Source organism: Nelumbo lutea, chromosome 5 (assembly GCF_056320005.1).
Source record: "Nelumbo lutea isolate HS-2025 chromosome 5, American lotus-T2T, whole genome shotgun sequence".
Taxonomy (NCBI): domain Eukaryota; kingdom Viridiplantae; phylum Streptophyta; class Magnoliopsida; order Proteales; family Nelumbonaceae; genus Nelumbo; species Nelumbo lutea.
In genome coordinates this window covers 29,130,581-29,152,832 of record NC_142688.1, presented here as the reverse complement: position 1 = coordinate 29,152,832, position 22,252 = coordinate 29,130,581, and the positions used below count along the sequence as shown (strand labels likewise).

At 39.6% G+C, this 22,252-nt stretch overlaps 1 protein-coding gene across 1 annotated transcript in view; it reads right to left on the bottom strand.

The window, feature by feature from the left end:
* EMB2765 (P-loop containing nucleoside triphosphate hydrolases superfamily protein) overlaps window positions 1–22,252 on the bottom strand; it is a 50,851-nt gene that overhangs the window by 18,225 nt on the left and 10,374 nt on the right. Inside the window, exons 3-8 of the mRNA XM_088947386.1 lie at window positions 17,783–17,845; window positions 7,671–7,757; window positions 7,355–7,510; window positions 6,283–6,443; window positions 4,039–4,273; window positions 3,833–3,943 (exon numbers count right to left, since the gene is read on the bottom strand). Of these exons, the coding sequence (XP_088803512.1) occupies window positions 3,833–3,943; window positions 4,039–4,273; window positions 6,283–6,443; window positions 7,355–7,510; window positions 7,671–7,757; window positions 17,783–17,845 (813 nt within the window). The remainder of the gene's footprint in view (window positions 1–3,832; window positions 3,944–4,038; window positions 4,274–6,282; window positions 6,444–7,354; window positions 7,511–7,670; window positions 7,758–17,782; window positions 17,846–22,252) is intronic.

The window sequence follows — 22,252 nt, the reverse complement described above, 5'->3', positions numbered from 1 at the left end:
TTCTCTGAAAAACAATATCGATAAAAAAAATCTCTGTAAGACAAAGCAACAAAGAAACAGATCAGTATCAACCTTCAAACACCACCCCCCCCCCCAACACACACACACACACAGTTAATCTCAAAATACTAAAAATTTCAATATCCAATATCACGCGTGAAAACTGGAAAAAAAACAAATAAAATGCCAAATACAACCTGATGTGCACTGTCAGGTTGCACAGGTGGGGTAAATTTATAAGGTGCCCTACTGGACAGCAAGTTTTTGACCACAGAACAGCCCAAAACAAGTTTTCCCTAAAAGTTCCTTGCTTTGCAAGGGTGTCGGCTAGTCCATTCGCTGACCTCCGTGTCCACTTGAACAGTGCCCCAACCTCCCTTGCTAAGCAGTTTATTTCCCTCATGAATTGTCGATGTACCCAGGCCCCCAAGTTATGTGACTGCAACCACCCAATTAATATTTTAGAGTTCCCTTCTACCTCAATCTGGTGTAAGCCCCATAATCTCTGCTCTCAAAGAGTCTCCATCACCTATCGAACCTGAATACTGTGCAACCAGTCTGCCCTCCCTGCCTCTGAAAGCTCCTCCCACCCCAGAGGGACCCAGGTTCCCTAAGGAACTCCCATCGATGTTCAGCTTCACCCATTGATGTGCAGGAGGGATCCATTGCTCCTTTAACACATACCTCAATGAAGAAGAGTTTTCCACAGTGTACCATCCTCTAAACAAATCATCAGCTGAATAATCTTTAAATTAAGGGGATGTTTTAAGCCAATGAATGACCTTAGTAGATATGCAGTCAATGATTTGCTCCTTAGATCTTTCAGAACCCTGGAAGATCCTATTGTTTCTTTCTTCCCAGATTGACCACAAAACAGCTGCCCTTGTTGCTCTCCCCTTCTTCTTTGGAGGTCTAAAGAAGTTCGAATCAAAGAGTCTTACTGCATCTGAAGGAGGGGTCCACCTGCATCCAAAGAGAGAGGAAACCAATACCAAACAAAGGCTACAAAAGGACAGGATATAAATAAGTGTGTAATGGTCTCGCCACAGGCCAAGCAGAGCCTACACACGTGGGGTGAAAGGCAGTAGTTTGGCCGCCTTTTTTGCAGCATATCTAAGGTGTTGATTTTCTGGAGTACCACCTCCCAGTAAAAGGCCCTTATTTTTGGAGGTACAAGGTTACACCAAACCTCCTCTGTTGGGAAGGTTCCTGCCAAGTTAGATGAATGGAGAAGAGCATTGTAAAAAGAAGCACCAGTGAAAACCCAGAAGGAGAGGCTCACCAAAATCTACTATCCAAGCAAGACTGATCAAGGAACTGAGTATTAAGAAGGGCAATCAGATCATCAACCATACCCATTTCGAACTCCCTCAACCCCCTCCTCAGACCCAAATCCCAAGAGTTACCATTCAGATAGACAGAGGAAATGGTTTTTTCTTTATTCAACAAAAGAGAGTAGATGGACGGGAATCTATCTTTGAGGGAGACATCCCCAAACCAGACATCTCCCCAGAATCGAACTTTACTCCCTGCACAAGCATCAAGTCTGATAAACGGAAGAAATGAGGGCAAAACGCCTAGCTTTCCAAGGAGATGAGCAGGATGCCCTAGGGTCAAGACCAGTATCCCACCTGTTTTCTGCCACCCCATGTATACTCACTATCACTTTGTGCCACAAGTTGTCCTGTTCCAGAGGTAATCTCCATAACCACTTTCCCAACAATGTTGTATTCCTTAGATTTATGTTTCCTATACCCAACCCTCCACTATCTCTACTTCTAGAGACCACCTCCCACTTCACCAAGTGATCTTTCTTTGTATCCCCTCGTTCCCATAAGAAATCCCTCATTAATTTCTCCAATTTAAAAGCCACACTAGTGGGGATCTTGAAGGTAGAAAGGAAGTAAATTGGTAGGTTGCCAAAGTTAATTTTATTAGGGTAATTCTTCCTCCCAGAGAGATGTAATTTCTCTTCCATCTTGCTAGCCTCTTTGAGAATCTTTCCAAAACTAGGTATCAGAAGCTTCCTGACTTTGGATTCCCTCCTAAAGGTAATCCTAGATACTCTAACGGCCAAATCACCAGCTTCACATCCTAACACTCTAGTAGCAAGGATTCCTACCTCTTCTTCTGATTTATTAACCCTTACCACACAGCTCTTTCCCCAATTAATTTTGAGATTAGAGGCCTTTTCAAACTGATTTACCAACCTCTTCAAATTGATTAACTCCTCTTGCACCCCTCCACAAAAAACAATGATATCGTCTGCAAACTGAAGATGAGTAACCACCATTGCGTCCCTCCCGATTCTCCAACCTCTGATCAAATTATTAGAATCAGCCCTAGCAATTAGAACACTAAAGACACCAGCTACTAGGGTGAAAAGGAAGGAGGAAAGGGGATACCCTTGTCTAAGACCCCTCTTAGCTGGGAAAAAGTCCCTAGCTACCCCATTAACCAAGATGGAATAATGACAAGAGGAGATACATCCCTTTATCCATTTACACCACCTCACCCCAAAGCCTTTACGCCTCAAAACTTCTAGAAGAAACTCCCAGTCCACCAAATCATAGGCTTTCTCAAGATCAAGCTTACAGACCAGGCCTTTCTCCTTTTTCCGGCCCTTGAACTCCACACATTCATTTGCGATGAGGATTTGATCTATTATTTGTCTTCCAAAAATGAAGGCACCTTGGTTTGGAGAGATCAAGCAAGGGAGGACTTTCTTAATCCTTTTGGCCAAAACCTTGGAAATGATTTTATACAAGCTTCCCACCAAGCTATAGGTCGATAGTCTTTCGGGAGGAACGCTTCTGACTTCTTGGGGATTAAAGCAACAAAGGTTGCATTGGCTCCAGAGTTGAACTTGCCTCTCTCAGAAAATTCCACAAACACTTCCAAAAGATCAACACTAATAATCTCCCAACAATCTTGATAGAAGGCATTGTGAAACCATCTGAACCGGGTGCTTTAGACCTTTCCATCGAGAAAATTGCTCTTTTTATTTCCTAGGTCTCAAAAGGTTTTTCTAGATCCGCCAAAAGATCCTCAGGGTCGGCCCTCCACTCAAAGTCACCCAAACTCTCTCTAACACCTCCATTGACAGCAAAGATAGATTTGAAGTGGTTCACCAAGGCTTGTGCTATGCCATCTTCCCTAGTTAAAATCTGTTCGTCCCACTCCAATTGGGAGATAAAATTCTCTCTTTCTACCGTTGGCCAACAAATGGAAAAAACTAGTGTTCCCGTCTCCTTCCTTTAACCACCTACATCTTGATTTTTGCCTCCAACTAATCTCCTCTTTTCTCAAAATCTCCTCCAATTCTTGCTTAAGCCTCCACATCTATGCCCTCTCTTCTACCCTTATTATTCTTCTATCCCCTTCAAGACCATCTAACTATTCTACTTTGTGAGCAATCCAATTTTTCCTTTCTTCTAATCTTCCAAACACCTCCCTATTCCAATCCTTAATCTTGGCTTTCAGTCTTTGCAGCCCTTATCTTTTCTGAAATCTGAATTTACCTTTCTTCTTTTTCTTCTCGTGAATATGTTGATTTTCTATATCTTGATCTGAAGTTTAACTTGATGAAGATTATGGTGAAAGATGATTCCTGGTTGCAACAGAACCCAAGGAATTACCATAGGATTTCTCAAATGCACATGAGAACTTCATTAACCGCAATCTCTCAAATGGACATGAGAACTTCATACATTATATAAGGAATGGATGTCCACCAAAATAGCTTTCTTGTTTCAACCCATTAATCATATCATCATATGTATAAAGGAGAAGACATACAAAAAGCACACTAGCTAATATTAACACTACAGACCTTATTGCAGACCAAGTCTTGTAGCTCCTCAGGAGAAAGTACAGACAATTTCTTTGAGAGATCAGAGCGCTTGTTGATTGCACCAATGTTAGCTAATGCAAGTTCTCGTAACTACAGAGGCACAGAAAAATTAAGAAATCAAAAATGTTATCAGAACTCAGAAATCACTAAATATGAATATGGCTACAGGCAACTTATGAGTAAACCTTGGGAATTTTTTTAAATGCTAATAACTGAAAAGCCTGAAGGCGGTCATAGTGAGCCCTGAGCACATCATCATCATCCATGTGCTTTCCATTGTAATCATCAATCTCAAAACCTTCGTAAAACTGCAGCAAGTCAACCAGTTGAGCAAAAAGCTTTCCCTTCTCATGAGTATAAAGAACACTTAGATGGCATTTGGCAACAACAGCAACATCAGCAACAATAGTTCTCAGGTATCTACAAAATTTTAAAAGTTCAACAAATAGCCATGAGTCAAAGAATAATATTTTTATTGTTTGTCCTTTACTCGAGAAACACTGAAACACAGTAGAGATTGAAACAAAGAGGACAGTGATCATTTGATATAACATAGCCAATAAGTACAATCAGAAATGTACATGACAGACATACAATCAGACATAACCATGAGAAACAAAAGAAAATGCACCTAACTTACCCTAATATGCCATGCTTAACAGATCAAACATAATAGCAAATACAGATATAATTACCGTATTAATAAAACAACAGTTCAGAAGGACCGCAGTAAGAGAATATCTGGAGAAATAACCATTACACCAGAAAAGCAGAAATGGAAACAAAAGCAAACAATAGTGGCATATTGTTCAATAGATGAGTAAAAACAATTAAAATAGGAAATTCTTGAGCCATACTTTCATAAACTGAAAATTATTTCACAGGTACAGATATAAGGTTTTAACCCAAAACACCTTTAAGCAAGGTTCAAAGTATAGATACGTATCAGCCCGTATAGGCCGATACGTATCGTGCCGATGGCTTCCCGATACGCCCCTCCAGGGATTGTATCGGGTCAGACCATGGTTCAGAGGGTAGCCACGCCTTAAACCGACCCCTCTGAACCGGTTTTAAAAAAATAAATAAAACTTAAAAAAAAAGTACCGATACAGGCCAATACGCCCTACCAGCATATCGGCCTGTCGGTGCTTTGAACCTTGCCTTTAAGATAAGATTAGCTACCACTAAAAGCACCCAGAATATTAACCACAATTTTTTTACTAAAATAACGCTTTCATTTTTTTGAAAGGTAAAATAAAAATCTCCTCCAAGGATGAGAAAAGGACTTTCAGAGAAGAGAGGCTAGAGTGGTCACCTCCACAAAACAAAAGTCTCTGGTATTGAGAGAGAGAGAAAGAGTGAATACAAGCTTAAAAATCCCCATGCAATGGTCCAGAGTAGACTAAAAATCTCCTCCAAAAGAGCACCTAGATCATAGTCGTCAAGCTTAAAATCCCCATGCAGATGTTCGCTAATAGTTTATTGGTCGGTTTTTAGTCTTTATAATAGAACTTGTTGCATATTATCATGTTTTTTGTTGTGAGGAAAGTAAACACAAATTGTCTTCAAGGGTTCCACTTTGACAAGAGAACCAAACAGAGGAAGAGGAGATAGCAAGAGACCTCCCTCCATCATTCCCAACACAGTCTTCTAAGTCAAGGTGAGTGAATCTTCTTCTTCGTTTTATGCTCTGTTTCCTTTTTCTGTTGGTTTAAAACAGTGCCTATGCTCCATTTTTTTTCCTCTTCTTTTTTTATCTTTTCCCCAAGCTTCTTGAATCATTTCAGTGGACTGAAACAGGGGCTCCGCCCCCTTTTTTTTCCTTCATTTTCTTCTTTTATGTCAGTATTTGATCCCTAGCTTTTCTTGGTCTAAAAATGGGGCTCAGCCCCTTTTTCTTCTTAGGTTCTTTTCTTTTCTTGGTCTGAAACAGGGGCAACACCCACTTCAATTCTTCTTTTAAGTTCTAACTTGTAATTTGCAACTTTAATATTTTGTTTTGCCTACTTGAAGCAAATACTGCAAGAACCACAGGCACAAAAGTCAGTTCAGAGGTTTTGAGGTTAATATATAAAACCAAAAAAAAACTAGTTCAGGAGGGGCAGAAAACTATAGGCTTCTAATTTTTAGATTTCATTGCCTAGGCAAGGCCTAGGTGCCTGGGTGCCTCATGGTCGCCTACTCACCTTGGCACCTTGAGAACTATGTCGAAGATCATTGATTTTTCTATGACCAAATAACCTGGAAGATAATATAATTTTGAACTTTCAAAGAAAAAGTTACTTGAAGACACATTGGTGAAGCAGTCGAAGGGTATTTTAACCACATTACAGGATAAAAATGAAGCACCAACACATGGAAATAAAATGGAAAAGATATTGATAAAAAAAAAAAAAAAGATAAAAGTGGAAACAATATAAAATATGTACCTCCTAGTTGGCAGCTGGCTTAATAAATCAATAAGAAACTCCATAAACCTCTCACAGTACAAGAGACAAGCATCATCAACTTGCTCAACCCCCATAGAATCACTAGGATGATCATCTTGGTTGTCAATTTGCTTCTGGAAGAACACTTTTGAATCCAGTATCTGAAAAGAAAATAAAAAAGAGACTAAGTTGGCTTAGACATATCATGGACACTCATAGCTAGGGGTGTCAGTGGACCAGATTCTGGTTCAGTCATATCCTAATCCAATCCAATTTTATTAGATAATCGATAAAGATTATTAAATCAAATTGGATTGCAAGAAAAATGCTCCATTTATTGTTTGATTGAATTGGAAGAGTCCAATCCAATCCAATAAAAATCTTGATATAATTGAGATTAAGAGACGATGTATTTTGTTGCTTCATCTCCTTGGAAATCACCGTCTGGAGTGTTGCAAATCCTAGGTGGGACCCACTGCTTCTGTTGGAAGTTGGTAAATAGAAGGAATACATGGAATGAAAAAAAAAAACACAAACACACAGACAATATTCAACTAAGCACACATTAGAGAATAATTATCTTTATTTGAATAATGAAACCCTAAGTGTTTTGTTCAAGGATAAAGAGAACGGCAGATGGCTCCCACTCCCCAAATAATCAACACCTATCCTCTTGCACTTGCACGTGTAGATGGTCACCTAGCTTATTGTCTTTCTTTAACCTGCCAGCTCAGTTACATTTCTCTCCATCTTAACTGGCTACATACATTTGAGATCACCAACTTTTCCTTTAAAACATGTGGGTCCCACAAATGTAAAAGAACAAACACTATATTAGAAAAATATATTGGATTCTGAAATCATTTAAAATCATAGTGGATTAGATTGCTGTTAATCCACTTTTTATTGGATTGGATCAGATTTTCCATTTTTGGATTCAGATTGGATAAAATCCAGATAACTTGGATCAGAATGTTATTGGATTTGATTGGACCAGACCAAAATCTCCATCAACAGCCTTCTACACCTGGCTACTACAACAATAACAAAATCAATTTTAGTTCAATAGTACCTCTAGAAACTCTTCAATCAGGCTTCTCAGGAATTTAACTTCAAGCACACTTGAAGGGTTGAAGGGCTCTTTTCTTTCCTTGGCTTCCTTAGCTTCTTTTGTAATCATTCTTTTCCACTTCTTGATTCGTTCTTCTGTGTGGTTGCATAACTCCATCTACAAATCAGAAACAAAGCCATCAACTGAAACACATCTATTATAGATGCCAAAAAATTAAAAAAAAAATACAACTTCTTCAAGAAAGGTTATGGGGTTGTGCAGGAAAAAAAGGTATTAGGAGCTATAAGAAAAAATTAAAATAACCTTATGATCTTACCTGAAATCGACCAAGTGAGAGACTATGCCATGACTTTAGACTTGCTAACTTCAAGACAGTCTCACTGACAATTTCATCTTCCAAACTCTGGACAAAGCACAAATATAAAAGTAATGAAATTTCTCAAAAAAAAAAAAAAAAAAAACAATCGTCTTTAGTTGCAGAAACTAAAGTATATAAGAGAGGTGAATGCATATGGTATCTTCGAAGTACAAATAATGCAGACAGCAGTCAAGCATTAGCATTTAGGCATCAGTCATTTGGTGATATATGTCTATTTGAAATGTGCAATTTATAGAACCAGAATGCATGACTTCACAAAGTTAAAGTTGAACATTATATAAAGATGAATTAAGAAAGAAGAATGTAAGAATTAAAAAATAAAAATAAAAAGCAGGAACATAGTTGTCAAGGTGATGCCTAGGCAGCAAAGCGCCCACCCAGTCCTAGGGGTGCAACTCTGGCTTGCCCCAGTTAGTATTTTACAATGCTTTGGGCTTTGGCATTCGATCCAGGCTTATTTTGTTTTATCAGCAACAGAAATTACATTCATTAAATGAGTTTTAAATCATTATATACAGTACTGGAACTTAATCCAGCAACCCATTTTTATGTATACAACCCATTACAATTCTGCCCAAAAAATTTGGTCCTTATAAACCCCTTCTTTTGCTAGGACATCAGCCAGCCCATTTGCCATTCTTCTCACCCATCTGATGGTAACTTCCACTTCAGTTGCCCCGATTACAAAGCTCACACCACACCTTCATTTCTGAACACTCACCAATTCGGGAGGGTCCAAGATTACCCATTGAGCTTCTATCAAAGTTCAGTTTTATGCACGGCCAGGAAGGCTCAATGAGCAATGAGAGGAGTATTGGGATTCATGAAGTAAGTGCGGCTGCAGAATCTTAAGGGAATAACCCATCTCCAAGGCTTCAAATTGTGCAAGGCACAAATAATGGGGTAAATCAGGAGAACCTGAAGCAGAGCAAGAATACATAAACAAGGGGTAAACAATGGGGAGAGAGGACAGATTGCCAGATTATCCAAAGGACAAGAATGCTTCCCAACCAACTCAGGGAGACAGATAAATACCAACTCTCGGAACTAGTAAGGGAGGCTGAGAACTTTTGCCCAGATCCAACTCCATCCCTCTAGACAAACCCAGGTAACTGAGTAAATTCAGTTTTTGCTACTGATACATTTTCTATGTCCTATGTTCCAGATTCCAATCCCATTCCAAGTTCAGCAGCCCTAGTATGTGAAGCCAACAAAGATGGTGGGTGCTCTAAGATTGTGGAGAGGGTGATGAAGGAACCGGGGGGGGGGAGTTGATAGGGAGGTATAGGAATGAGAAGGTGTGGGAGATTATTCAAGGAATATTTAGTGAAGTGGAACAAAATGTGTTGTGGAGGAAGGATATGAATGAGATAAGAGGGGAGGGGTCAATTGAGAGGAGAGTAGGAAAGGAGAGGAGAAATGAAGGGGATACAGGAGAAAGGATTCAATAGCAGAATTTGTGGGGAAGTTGGGATGTAGAATGGAAAACTTGAATGTCTTGAAAGGTGGCCTACAAAAGAAAAAGGAGGAGATCAAAGTGAAGAAAAGGAAACTAAGTAAAGTTGAGAGGTTGAAAAGGCATTTGGAAGGTGATAAGAAATTTAGGGTGAAAGGAGACAGAAGAAAAGGGGGGAAGTAGTGGGTAGGTGAAGAAGGGAACTAAAAAAGAGATGATAATGAAGATACTTAGCTGAAATGTGAGGGGAATAGGAAGTGCAAGGAAAAGAGCAATGATTAAAGAGGTGTTAAAGAGGTTTGACCCGGACATTGTATTAATACAGGAGTCCAAAAGAATGGGGTTTGATAGTAGATGGGCAAAGAGTGTATGGAAAGCCAAGGGGATCAGTTGGGTGGCTGCCCCATCATGGGGAGCCTCAGGGGGGAGAGTAACAATGTGGAAGAAGGATGTGGTTGAAGGTGTAGAGTAATTAATCGGGAAATATTTTGTCTCATTGAAGTTTAAGCAACAAGAGGATGGTTATATATGGGTACTAACAAATGCTTATGGACCAAATGATTACAAGGAGAGGAAGGAATTGTAGGAGGAATTGGCTAATGATAGAGGACTATGGGATGGGCCTTAGTGTGTGGGTGGGGCCTTCAATGTGATTAGATTTATGGAGGAAACCAATACTATTAATCAAAGGGTGACAACCAGTATGAGGAAGTTTAACCGGTTTGTGGATGCCTTTGAACTCAAAGAGATACCTTTAGCCCACAAGACATTCACATGGTCCGATCTTCAATCGAGTCCCATTTGCTCTGAGGTTGATAGGTTCCTATTCTCATTGGATTGGGAAGACCACTGGGGGAACTTAGCCTCTAGAGCTCTTCCTAGATTGACCTCGGATCATTGGCCAATTGTGATATGCAAAGAGGAGAAAAGGAGTAGAGGACCTGCCCTTTTAGGTATGAAAATGTGTGGTTGCTCCACCCTGGGTTTACTACGAGAGTAAAGGAGTGGTGGAATGAGTGTAATCCAGTTGTGGAATGGGAAGGCATGAGGTTTCATAAGAAACTACAATTTCTGAAGCCAAGCTTAAGGAGTGGAATCGATTGGAATTCGGGAGGTTAGAAGAAAGGAAGAGCACCTTGATGGATCAAATTGAGTTCCTTGATTCGAAAGAAGAAAGGGGAGAATTTGGAGAGGTAGATAAGGAACAAAGAAGATGTCTGAGAAGGCAATTAGAGGATTGTCTACATAAGGAGGAAATAAATTAGAGGCAAAAATCTCAATGCAAATGGCTACAAGAGGGAGATAGAAATACTAGATCTTTTCATTTTGTGGCAAATGGGAGGGGAAGGAAAAACTTTATCTCAAGACTGGAAGTGGATGGTGTTGCTCTAACACAACAGGATGAAATAGCAAGGGCATTTGTAAAACACTTTAAGTCCATATTAATAAGGCCATTAAGTAGGGGGATGTGGCTAGAAGGACTAGATTGGTTAGGTGTAGGGGCGGACAATAGGCAAAGATTGGAAAGAATGTTTGAATTGGAGGAGATTAAGGAGGTTGTGTTTTCTATGAATAGAACAAAAGCTCTAGGCCCGGATGGTTTTACAATGGCTTTCATGAAGACTGTTGGGATATCGTGAAAGGCCGACCTATTGCTAGTGTTTGAGGAATTTTATAGAATAGGTGTGTTTAACCAGGGCATGAACTCCACTTTCTTAGCATTGGTTCCAAAAAAAAAAGATGCATTCCATCCAAAGGACTTTAGACCAATCAACCTGGTAAATAGCTTGTATAAGATCTCAGCAAAGGTTTTGTCTTTGAGGATGAAGGAAGTATTGCTAGTAATAATCTCTCCAAATCAAGGAGCTTTTGTGAGTGAAAGACAAATTACTAATCAAATCCTGATTGCCAATGAAAGTGTGGAGAATTTTAGGAAGGACAGGAAGAAGGTAGTGGTTTGTAAGCTAGATTTGGAAAAGGCTTATGACTTGGTGGAATTGTCATTCTTGATGAAAGTTATGACCAAATTTGGGTTTGGGACTAGATGGTGTAAATGGATCATGGGGTGTGTTCGGAACTGTCATTATTCAGTGCTAGTGAATGGGACAGTGGTGGATTTCTTTCCAACCATTAGGGGAATAAGACAGGGGGACACCCTATCTCCCTTTCTATTCACTTTGGTTGTTGATGTTTTGAGGAGACTGATTCATAGAGCAGATTCTAGGGGCCTCCTAAGAGGTTGGAGACTTGGGAGGGAGGAAATTCCCCTTACCCACTTACAATTTGCAGATGTCACAATATTGTTCTGTGAAGGAGGGAACTTGAGGTACATCAGGAGCTTGAATTTTTTTTATCAATAACTGAAAATTTTCATTAATTAAGATGCTTTAGGATACAACAAAAAGTTGTAAAGATATCAGCATAGAAGTTGACCCAGGACAAAATTACAAATGTGCCCAAAACATATATGTTCTTTGAACCCCTTGCTTTGCTAAGCTATCAGCCAAACTGTTGGTCGATCTCCTAACCCAACCCACCTGAATTGACATATTCCTTGACATCCATTTGAAGCTTCTAAAATCATTCTTCAGCTGCCAGGTCACTCCTTCCCCTTTTTGCAACCATTTTATCACAGTTTTTTAGTCTCCCTCGATGATCTGTCTATTAATCCCCAACTCTTTGGCCTTCTCAACCCCATATGCTACAGCTAGAAGCTCTCTGCCCTAGCCACATCACCCTCCTCCATAGGACCAAAGAACAGAGCAATAATGGAACCATTTTCATTTCTAATGGCCCTCTAACACCTGAGGGGCCTGGGTTACCCACACAACTACCATCGAAGTCCAGCTTCTTCCAACCCTCTATTGGAGGGGACTAGGTCTCACACACATGTCACCTCATAGGTGATGAAGCAACAATAAGTCCCCAAACCCTGAAAAAGTCTTCAACTTTAAAATCTGAAAACAGCTTTAAGCTTTTTACCCAATGTGCCACCCTCAATGTTATTGTTTCAACTAAAGCTTCCTTGCATCTTTCTTTACTTTCAAATATTCTATCATTTCTTTCCTCCCAAATGGTCCAAAGTATTGCTGCTCTAGTGCACCTTCAAAGAATCCTTCCCCTCCTCGTCTTACCACTGAAACCATTAGGGTTGAATAAACCTTCCACCCTGTCAGGAGAGAACCACCTGCACCCAAAAAGGAAAGTAGACCAATTCCAAATAAAACTAACAAAAGGGCATGATAAAAGGTGGAAAACAGTCTCACCACTCAACTTACACAGGACACACCAATTAGGGGACAAGCACCAATTTGGTCTTTTCCTTTGAAGTACATCAAAGGTATTAATACAACCATGAAAGACTTTCCAACAAAAAGCACTGATTTTAGGGGGAATAGGAGGGCACCAAATTTCTTTGACCGGAAACTAAAGAGAAGATTGTGTGGCAACCATCGAATGTAGAAAGGATTTACAAGAAAAAAATCCATCAGAATTAGGACCCCAAATTCTAGAATCTGACCCACCTTCCCCCAAGAAAACTAAATTCAGCAATCCTAACAACTCGGATACTACAAGCAGTTCAGACTCTCTAAGTATCCAATTCAATCCTGGAAGGTGAGAATGATGGTTTAGGAAATCGAAAATAGGCTTACCCTTGAAACTGACAGATCACAAAGAGAAAGAAATTTCTCCCCTAAAGGAGTATCCTCAATCCACAAATCCTCCCAGAATCTGATTTTACTACCAAAAGACAAATCATATCTGATAAAATTAAGGAACGTAGGGAGAAAATCATGGATGGCCTTCTGGGGAGCAGCCAAGTTAGCACTATGGAGACATCCAGCGTCCCATCCGTTGTTCGACATGCCATGAATGCTTGCAACCACTTTGTGCCATAATTTCCCATTTTCATTTGGAAACCTCCATAGCTATTTGTTCAGCAAAGCCTGATTCTTCATTCTAATATTACCTATTCTCAAACCCTCTTCCTCTTTCAGTTTCCTCGCTTGTTCCCATCTAACCAAATGATCCTTCTTTTTTTCCCCTGGCTCCCAAAGAAAATCCCTCATGATTTTTTCAACTTTCCTCACTATCCTTTGTGGGCATCCTAAACACTGACATGTAGTACACTGGGAGATTTGCTAAAGTGGATTTAATTAGGGTTATTCTCCCCCCCCCCCAAATGAGATATAATTTCTTTTCCACGCCGCCAATCGTTTCTCTATCCTTTCTACCACCGGAGACCAACAACTAGCAGAGATCTAAGATTATCTCCAAGGGGTAAACCTAAGTATTTCATTGGCCACTCACCTTTCTCACAACCTAGGGAACTTGCCATAAATCTCACTTCATCCTCTTCAATGTTGACTCCAACCAGTAAACTCTTTGACCAATTAATACTCAAATTAGACATCCTCTCAAAGAGATTCACAACCACCCTCAGATTTTCCACTCCCTCCCTACTTTCTCCATCACAAAAAATGAGAATGCCATCTGCAAACTGTAATTGAGTTACATCCTAGCTTTGTTTTCAGGCCCTGTGGGAATAGGAGACTCAAATAGAGCAGAGATCTTAGCAGCTGTACAAGGCATCCAGATTGCTGAACAGTTAGGAGTTCAATAATTGATAGTTGAAGGAGACTCTAAAATTGTTGTGGGATGGCTGATAAAACCAACTTCAGCTATGTGGCGATATAGAGATTTATTGAGGAAAGTCAATTGGCTCACAAGAAATATGACAGTTACCTCTCTTTGGGTAGAAAGATCAGCAAATTCCTTAGCAGATGGACTAGCTAAGCAAGGGGTTTCAAGGGATCATTTGTTTTGGGCTGCTATGTAATTTTATTTCTGTTTATTTCTGCTTATCCGGTTCTTAATTGATGTAATACTTTGTTATAAGAGGTAACAGCTCGTGCCTCTTCATGGGTTTCCTGTATTGCCTTATATTCTGATTTAATAAATTATTTTCATTCATAAAAAAAAAAATCAATTTACTTAGTGCTTCAGCAATCATGGTAAATAGAAAAGGAGAAAGGGGGGTCACCCCGCTGAAGCCCACAGAATCCTTCAAAGAAATCATACACTGCCCCATTAACTATAACTGAAAAGTGACAAGTTTGCAGGCATTCCATGATCCATTTACACCACAAATTTCAAAACCCACATCTCCTCATAATTTCAAACAAGAAATTCCAATCCACTAAGTCATAGGCTTTTTCCAGATCCAGTTTGATAGCCACTCCCTTCCTCTTTGATCTCTTATGAGCCTCCACGCATTCATTGGCAATTAAGATTTGATCAATAATCTGTCTGTCCTGCACAAAGGCCCCTTGAGCTTGAGAAACTAAAGGGGAAATCACCTTTTTAATCCTAAGAGACAGCACCTTTGCAATCACCTTGTAAATACTAGTGACCACTTGTTGAAATTGGTGATACAACTCTTTGAACAAATGTCCAACCTATAGGTGAATTTTGAGAAAAGTTGTGCAGTGGGTGTGAATTTGGAGGAGGGAGAGATCAGGGAAAGTGCAGAATTGTTGGGTTGTGAAGTTTCAGGATGGCTATTGAATTACCTAGGGATGCCTTTGGGTGATAACCCAAAGAAAAATAATTTCTGGAATCTGGTGGTGGAAATATTTGAAAAGACACTTGCCTCTTAGAAGAAGAAGAATTACCTTTTCCCTTGGAGGGAGGATTACACTGATTAAGGCTACTTTAGCCAATTTACCCATATTTATTTCCTTTCAGTGTTCAAAATCCCAGCAAAGGTATCTAACAGATTAGAAAAGATAATGAGAGATTTCCTATGGGAGCCGGGAGAGGACAAAAGGGACCATAGGGTGAGTTGGGAGGTGGTGGCTAGGAGCAAAAACTTAGGTGGCTTGGGGCTTGGGAACATCAGGAAAAGGAATTTGGCTCTTCTAGGGAAATGGTTGTGGAGACTCCCAATAAAAAAAGAGAGATTAAGGGCTAAAGTAGTAGTAAGCATACACGGGCTGGGGCAAAACGGATGGGATGTTGGGATCCAAGCTAGGACCACAAGTGTGTTACCTTGGAAAGCCATTCATAATTTGCTTCCAACTTTCTCCCCTCTCATCAGGTATGATTTGAACTCAGGTAACTCCATAAAACTCTAGGAACAAACATGGGTGGGGAATGCCCCTCTTAAGGACATGTTTCCTTCCTCGTATGCCCTTTCTGACTTAAAAAATGAGACAGATTCTTCCTTTATTACCCCATCATCTTCCTCTTCTAGGTTTGGGTGGAATTTGGGCTTGAGAAGGGTTGTAAGAGATACAGACTTGAATAGTATTTCGAGTCTCCTTAGTATCCTTAAACCTTGATAATGTTTTCTTAGACCCTACTAAGTTGGATTCTAGAATCTAGACCCCCGCCCCCATTGGCTCATTTTCCTGTGCCTCTTTTTCAAGGTCTTAAGTCACTCCCCCAGTCCTGTTGCCCCTCCCTTCCCGGTTAATGAGGTTTGGTGCAGACTGATTCCCCCTAGTGTTGGTAGTTTTTGCTAGGAAGCTTTTCTGGAAAGAACCAATACCAGTGATCTACTCCAAAAGAAGAGACCCAAGACATGTTTATCCCCTCACAGGTATGTTCACTGTAAAGCGGATGGGGAGACAAGTTTTCACCTATTGGTGTCTTGCCAGCCTGCAAAGTCCATCTGGGTGTGGGCTTTATCCCTCTTTGGGTGTAGGTGGAATCCTCCATCAAACTTGCAAAGATTTTTTTTCCCTTCCTTCTTCAGGTGTCAAATGAAAAAGGGAAGGACCATGTGGAGATGCTTGAGGGCTGCAGTATGTTGGGCTTTATGGGAGGAAAGAAATTCCAGGATCTTCTCTGAAGTAGAGAGAGGCAATGAAGAATTGAGAGAACTAATCCATATAAGGGTAGTACGTTGGCTGAAATCTTCAGATTTGTTTACAGACTTTACAGTGGATGATTTGTTGAGGAAGTGGGGTGAGATTGCTAAATGCACCCAGACCAAAACAGTATTGAGTGTCTTGGACCCCCCCCATCTGCTGGTTTGTTAAAACTAAACTTTGATGGGAGTAGTTGGGGACATCCTGGACACTCGGGGATTGGGGGTGTGTTTAGGGATGAGAATGGGTTTGTGTCAGCCCTGTTCTCAAGCCCAATTGGAGTGGGCGACTCTCTCTATCTTTGCAGTTTTGGAAGGAGTCCAAAGAGCAAAGGAGATGAGATAAGAAAACCCATAATTGAAGGGGACTCGGAGGTGGTGGTAGGGTGGCTGAATAAAGAAAATAGTGGGTTATGGATGTACAGTAATGAGAGGAGGAAATTTAGGTGGCTGGTTCAAGAGATGGAAGTCAAGATCAGCTGGGTGAAAAGAGCAGCAAACTCTTTTGCTGATGGGTTAGCTAAGAAAGGGGTCGGGAGAGAGTCTATGTTTTGGGCACAAGTGTAATTTTTCCCTTTTTCTATTTTTGGGAGCTCAACCTCCAGATGGAAGATAAGAAAGTTTATCTTCCTCCATGTAATTACTTTTGTGATTAATTAATGAAATGTTGTTATTGATCAAAAAAAAAAGTTCAGTTTTATGCTGTTGTCTGAAGGGGGATTCCACTCTAACACCACTATATCTTTAAAAAAATTCTGGAGTTGGTTACTGCTTCCCATGATCTTGGAACATGATGTTCTTCCTTTGTTTCTCAATCATATCAGGTATGACTTGTCCTCTCGTAATAAGGTTAAATTTGGGAGGATATTTGGATTGGGGAGTCTCCTTTTCTGTATACACAATCCAACCTCTCAAAGGGAGATCTGTGTTTTATTTTAAGGAGGAATCATAGAGATTTTGAAATTTCCCTTGTGTCTAACCTTTCTGAACCTCTTGGGTGAGGTGGTCCTTGATAAGTCTGTTGAGGATGGTGATGGTCAGTTGTGACCTTTTAATATTGCTGGTAGCTATTCCTGCAAATCCTTTTCCAAGTCCTTAGTAACCACTCCTTTCCCATCTTTCCTGTGAAGGAAGTTTCTTGTTCTCCTAGACCTCACAATTAATACTAGGCATCCATTCTCAACCCCTTTCTTGTGTGCTTTCATTTCTATTTATCATGAAAAATGCAGCATATGATGTCAGAAGTTTGTAGAGATTTCTAAAAGCAAATGGTTCAACTAAGGATGTTTAATATCTAAGGACATATGGGGTTTCTTACTCTTTACCTTGGGGATGGATTAAGTCTTCAAAAATTCCACTTCCTGTGATTCAAAAGAAGCCAACAAGAGATATGGTTCATAGACAACGAATATCACTTTTTTTTTTTGCAGTGATTCGAGGGGCGTGCAGAGATTCAGAGAACTGTACAGAAGAATTTTTATGGAAGTTGAAGATGGCTTCCAAGGACATGTCAAACCATATGCCCATTATTCATGGTTTTGGCTCCAGTTTTCAAAGGCTTTAATGATATGCAGCAGGTGGATCTCAAAAGAAAAGGGAATGAGATTGTGAAGCACTTTTTCTCCACCATGTTTCGGTACTGTTAATAACGACAAAGATGCCCAAATGCTTGTATGATTATATAGGACCACTAAATATAGCAATTATAAGACAGCATACCTGAAAAGCATTAATCATGAAAAGTAAGTAATTTGTCTTCTCTGCTGTGCTTAAGCTTCTTCCCTACAACCACAAATATAAGATCCAATGTTTAACGATATGCCCACAAATGCACATGGATACTATAAACATAAGGCATTTAACAAACTTTTAAATAGATATTTGATAATGGACCAACGGAAAGACCTATGAATTAAGAACCAAACAAACATCCACAAAAACTATGAATGATGATATGAAGCATTTAACAATCAAAAATGATAGCATGTGGCATTACCAGTGACCAAATAATGTGAAAAATAAAATTAATCATATACAACCAGGAATACACAACTCAATTAACAAAACTTTATCCCAACTCTTTAGGGCTAACCATATCAATCCTATTTCACCATTTCACTCTATCAAGGGACATAGGTGGTAGGATATAATCCATGCATAGAAACCATCAAAGTCTTCTCCAATTTTATCAAATGCTAATGTAAAGAAAACCACAGAAATCCAAAAACAAGGTAGTAGCAGCCACAGTTGATCAAGTAAACGGTCTCTGTCAAGCTTGGCAGAAACACAGGAGCATGGAAGAAGTTTCTCTCAGAGAAGCAAATGATTCTATTTAGAAACCACTGCTCCCATTATTACTTGTAGGGCTATATATAATACTAAAAAAACTCTAAAATGCAAATGATACATGTTACACTTCCACTGACCATTAAACAACTCAAACCCTAGTGGACCCAATGTTCAAATACCAAATATAACAGAAATCTGTCTTTTTTTAATATTCCTAACCTAACCTTAAATTCAAGATAGAAGCCTCTTAGGAATGCATTTGGCCTTGGTTTAACTTAAAGAAAAGACACCAACAGACTCCTCTAACTTAGATAAACACCCCAATGGCCACTTTTGTCAAAGGTCAATTTGACTTTTCAACAAAATACATAGTATAAGCATTCCTTTTTTTGTTTTTTTTTTTTTTTGATAGATAACTAGAAACTTGTATTAATTAGAAATTTCAGAAGTACATAGCTCACACTGAGACAATCCCACAAATTATGAGTACAAGTTGGCCCAAAATCGTTGGCTCCTTAGTCACCCCTTGCTTTGCTAGCATATCTACCAATGCATTTGCTGACCTGTTAATCCATTTAAAAATAGCCTCAACCTCACATGCTTGTCTCCTTATTTCCCTTATTACCTGTCTGAAAACCCATGGACCATCACTGTTCTTAACTATCCAACCTATCACCAACGAGTCACTTTCCACCTCTAATTGTCTCAAGTTTAGTTGCCTTGCAAACTTTAAGCCTTGCAGAAGAGCTGAAATTTCTGCTGATTAAGAATTGGTTACCCCAATTGGACCAGAATATAAAGCCAATATCACTCTCCTACCATCTTTAAAGACTTCCCCTATAGCCAAGAGACCTAGGTTTCCACATGAGCTCCCATCAAAGTTCGTTGTAATTATGGTGTAGCTAGAAAGAACCCACTCCCCTTGCACAGCGGGCTTCAGCTTAGAAGAAACTGCTATTGCTCCCCATCCTCTAATGAAGTCATCCAAGGAGAAACCATTAAAAATTTCCATAGCCTTAAGATAAACTGGGTCTCAAGATTGGCTAATATCTGGGTTGCAGTACACCAGGTCCAGCCAACTGACTAGTTGCATACCTAAAAAAATCAAAGTTGTCTATTTAGAAGAAAATAATCTCTTAAGGGTTTTGCTAGATTTAATTAAATTTGTAATAGAGCATTTTTTATCAATAATTTTGTAATAAATCATTCTTATATGTTGATAAGATTTCTTAGCATTACGTTTTTATCATTACTCTATAGCAGTATCCATTGCTAGCTTATTATGATTTGTACTGAACTAGGAACACAAGATGCAGGTATGATTTCAAGGGAAGTCTTATGAATGTTATAAATATCATTTCAATTCCCCTTGTTTCATAATCTGGAGCAGCATAACTATGATATGTCAGAAGAACTAGATCAGAGACCACTAGGAAGTTTTTCAATGGAGGCGAGTCTGGGGGCTTAAATTAAGAAACCAGATGGGTGATTGCATGGGAGAAACCTGAAGAGTCTGCTTCTAAACAAGGTTCCAAATATTGAAACTTATCAATGTGTCTCGTACAAAATGCATCAATTTTTTACCTCACCAATATTCTAAGAAACAGGAGATTGTTTATTCTCATTGTTGTGTGTTAAATCATGATGTAACGTATTTACTGTCAAAATATCAAATCAAAAACTAAAAATATAAAATAGTATTGATTGATAAAAACTCTCAATACATTAAATTTTCATATCGAGAGTATCAATACTTTGAACCTTGCTTCCAAGGAGAAAAGGGGTGGGAAAGGGAGAAGAAAAAAAAAGACTAACAAAAGGAGAGGAAAAAGACACAGAGGAGAAAGGCCTATTTCATGATTAGTCTTGTTTATTTACTGATAGCAAGAGGCATGCTTGTTCTGGCTAGAATCTAAGGCATCCAGCAAACTACTGCAATCTGCCTGTAATTCAAGCCTTTGTTCAAGAGAGATAGCTTAGTTCTACTCAGGTGGTTTCTCAATCATATCATAGTTTTTTCTTTTCCTTTGGAACTTATTTTATCTTGAGGTTTTCTATTGCACTGATTTTTTCTTGTATATCTGAGGTTTTTAGGCTTATTTTAGAAAGTTAAGTAGCATGGGGTTTTGTTTAAATTTTTTTCCCAATCAAATAATAAATTTTCTCTGATGATCATAAAAAAATGATAAATTATATCCCTTTTGCATGCTTCTTGTACACTTATTTTCTTTTTTTGTTTTGATAATTTTATACACTTATTTTCTTTTCTTCCTTGTTTAATGAAACTTAGTTATTTATCACAAAAAAGAGAGCCCATTTGGACACTAGTAAAGAATCCTCTTTCTCGTTAAGAAGGTATTGGATTGCCGTGTGGTGTGTGTGATGCTATGTGCCTATGTCACCATGATTCAAATCAATCTTTACTAGCATACTAGGTCATCTATCCTACGGCCTTTTATTCTACATCAAGTCAAACCTTATCTACTAGCTAAGGTTGTAATCAGGTCAGATTCAGATCAGATCCAGTAATATCTGAATCCAAACAAATTACTAAAAACTTGAATACAAATCTGATCCAAAATACAATTAGAACTAGGGATCTCAGATCAGATTTTACATCCTGTCAAACTTGGATCGCATTCATATTTAAGCCGATTCAGCTTTATTGTTTTAAAATAATGGAAAAACAAAAAGTTTACAAATTCAATTATTTTAGATGATATATATAATAAAGTTCTAAAAATATGAAATGTTAAATCTATTAATTATAAATTGTATATAATTGCATATATTATCTGTTGAGACCCAAACACCCCCTCCAGAACCCACTAGGGGAGTGGAGCAGGCCGCCACCTATCAGCCATTCACAAGAAGACAGAGGAGCCAGGCGGCAGAGCCCCATAATTAGTTACACTCAGAGTTGGTTACTCTGCCACCTGAAGATTTTCCACCCATGTTATCTGCCAGAGTTGGTTATTCAGAAACCAGAGAATATTCCCTATGATATTACACCTGTAGGCCAGCTATATAAGGCCATCATCACATAATGAAAGCAATGAATGATTCTCCCTTAATTTTCCTCTCCCTGATTCCAGTTTCTTCCTTCCCTCCCTTCTCTCTTTTCTCTCCATCTTCTGTTTCAGGAGGTCAAGCCTCCCTCAAAGAGGTTTCCGAGGTGAGCGGAAACTCACCAAGTTGGTATCAGAGCAAGGTTACAGACCAGCTATGCCGCAGACAAGATCCTACCATGGAAGACAGAGTCAACCAACTTGAGATTGGGTTCCATCAGGTACTGAACGAACTCAGGGATCTCAAGGTGGTCATCTCTAACTTCGCCTCCCAACAACAATCCGGCGAGACCAGTCATCCAACAGGGGCCGATGCCTCTGTCTCCGGTAGCCAGGGAACTGGGGGTTACCCCGCCGGAAAGGTTACTAAAATCAATTTTCCCAACTATTCTGGTGGAGATCCCATTCCTTAGATTTTCAGAGCAGAGAGATTCTTCAAGTATCATGAAACCCCTGCACACCGACGCATCGCCATCACTTCCATTCACCTAGAAGGAGATGCCATTCTCTGGCTTCAGTGATATCGACAAACCCATCCTCAGGTAACTTGGGCGGAGTTCACAGAAGCCCTGTGCATCCGTTTTGGGCCAACGGCATTCGTGGATTACGACGAACTCCTCACTCGACTAAAACAGACCGGGACAGTAGCCCTGTGCATCCGTTTTGGGCCGAAGAAGGCTTTGGTAGGGTGTTTCGTGGGAGGTATCAGAGAAGACATCCGCCTGGAAGTGAGAGCTCTTCGACCAGTGACAGTCATGGCGGCGGTGGGAATGGCTCGCCTGCAAGAAGAGAAGATGTATAGCATGCGCAGAACCAGCAAGCCTTCCTACCC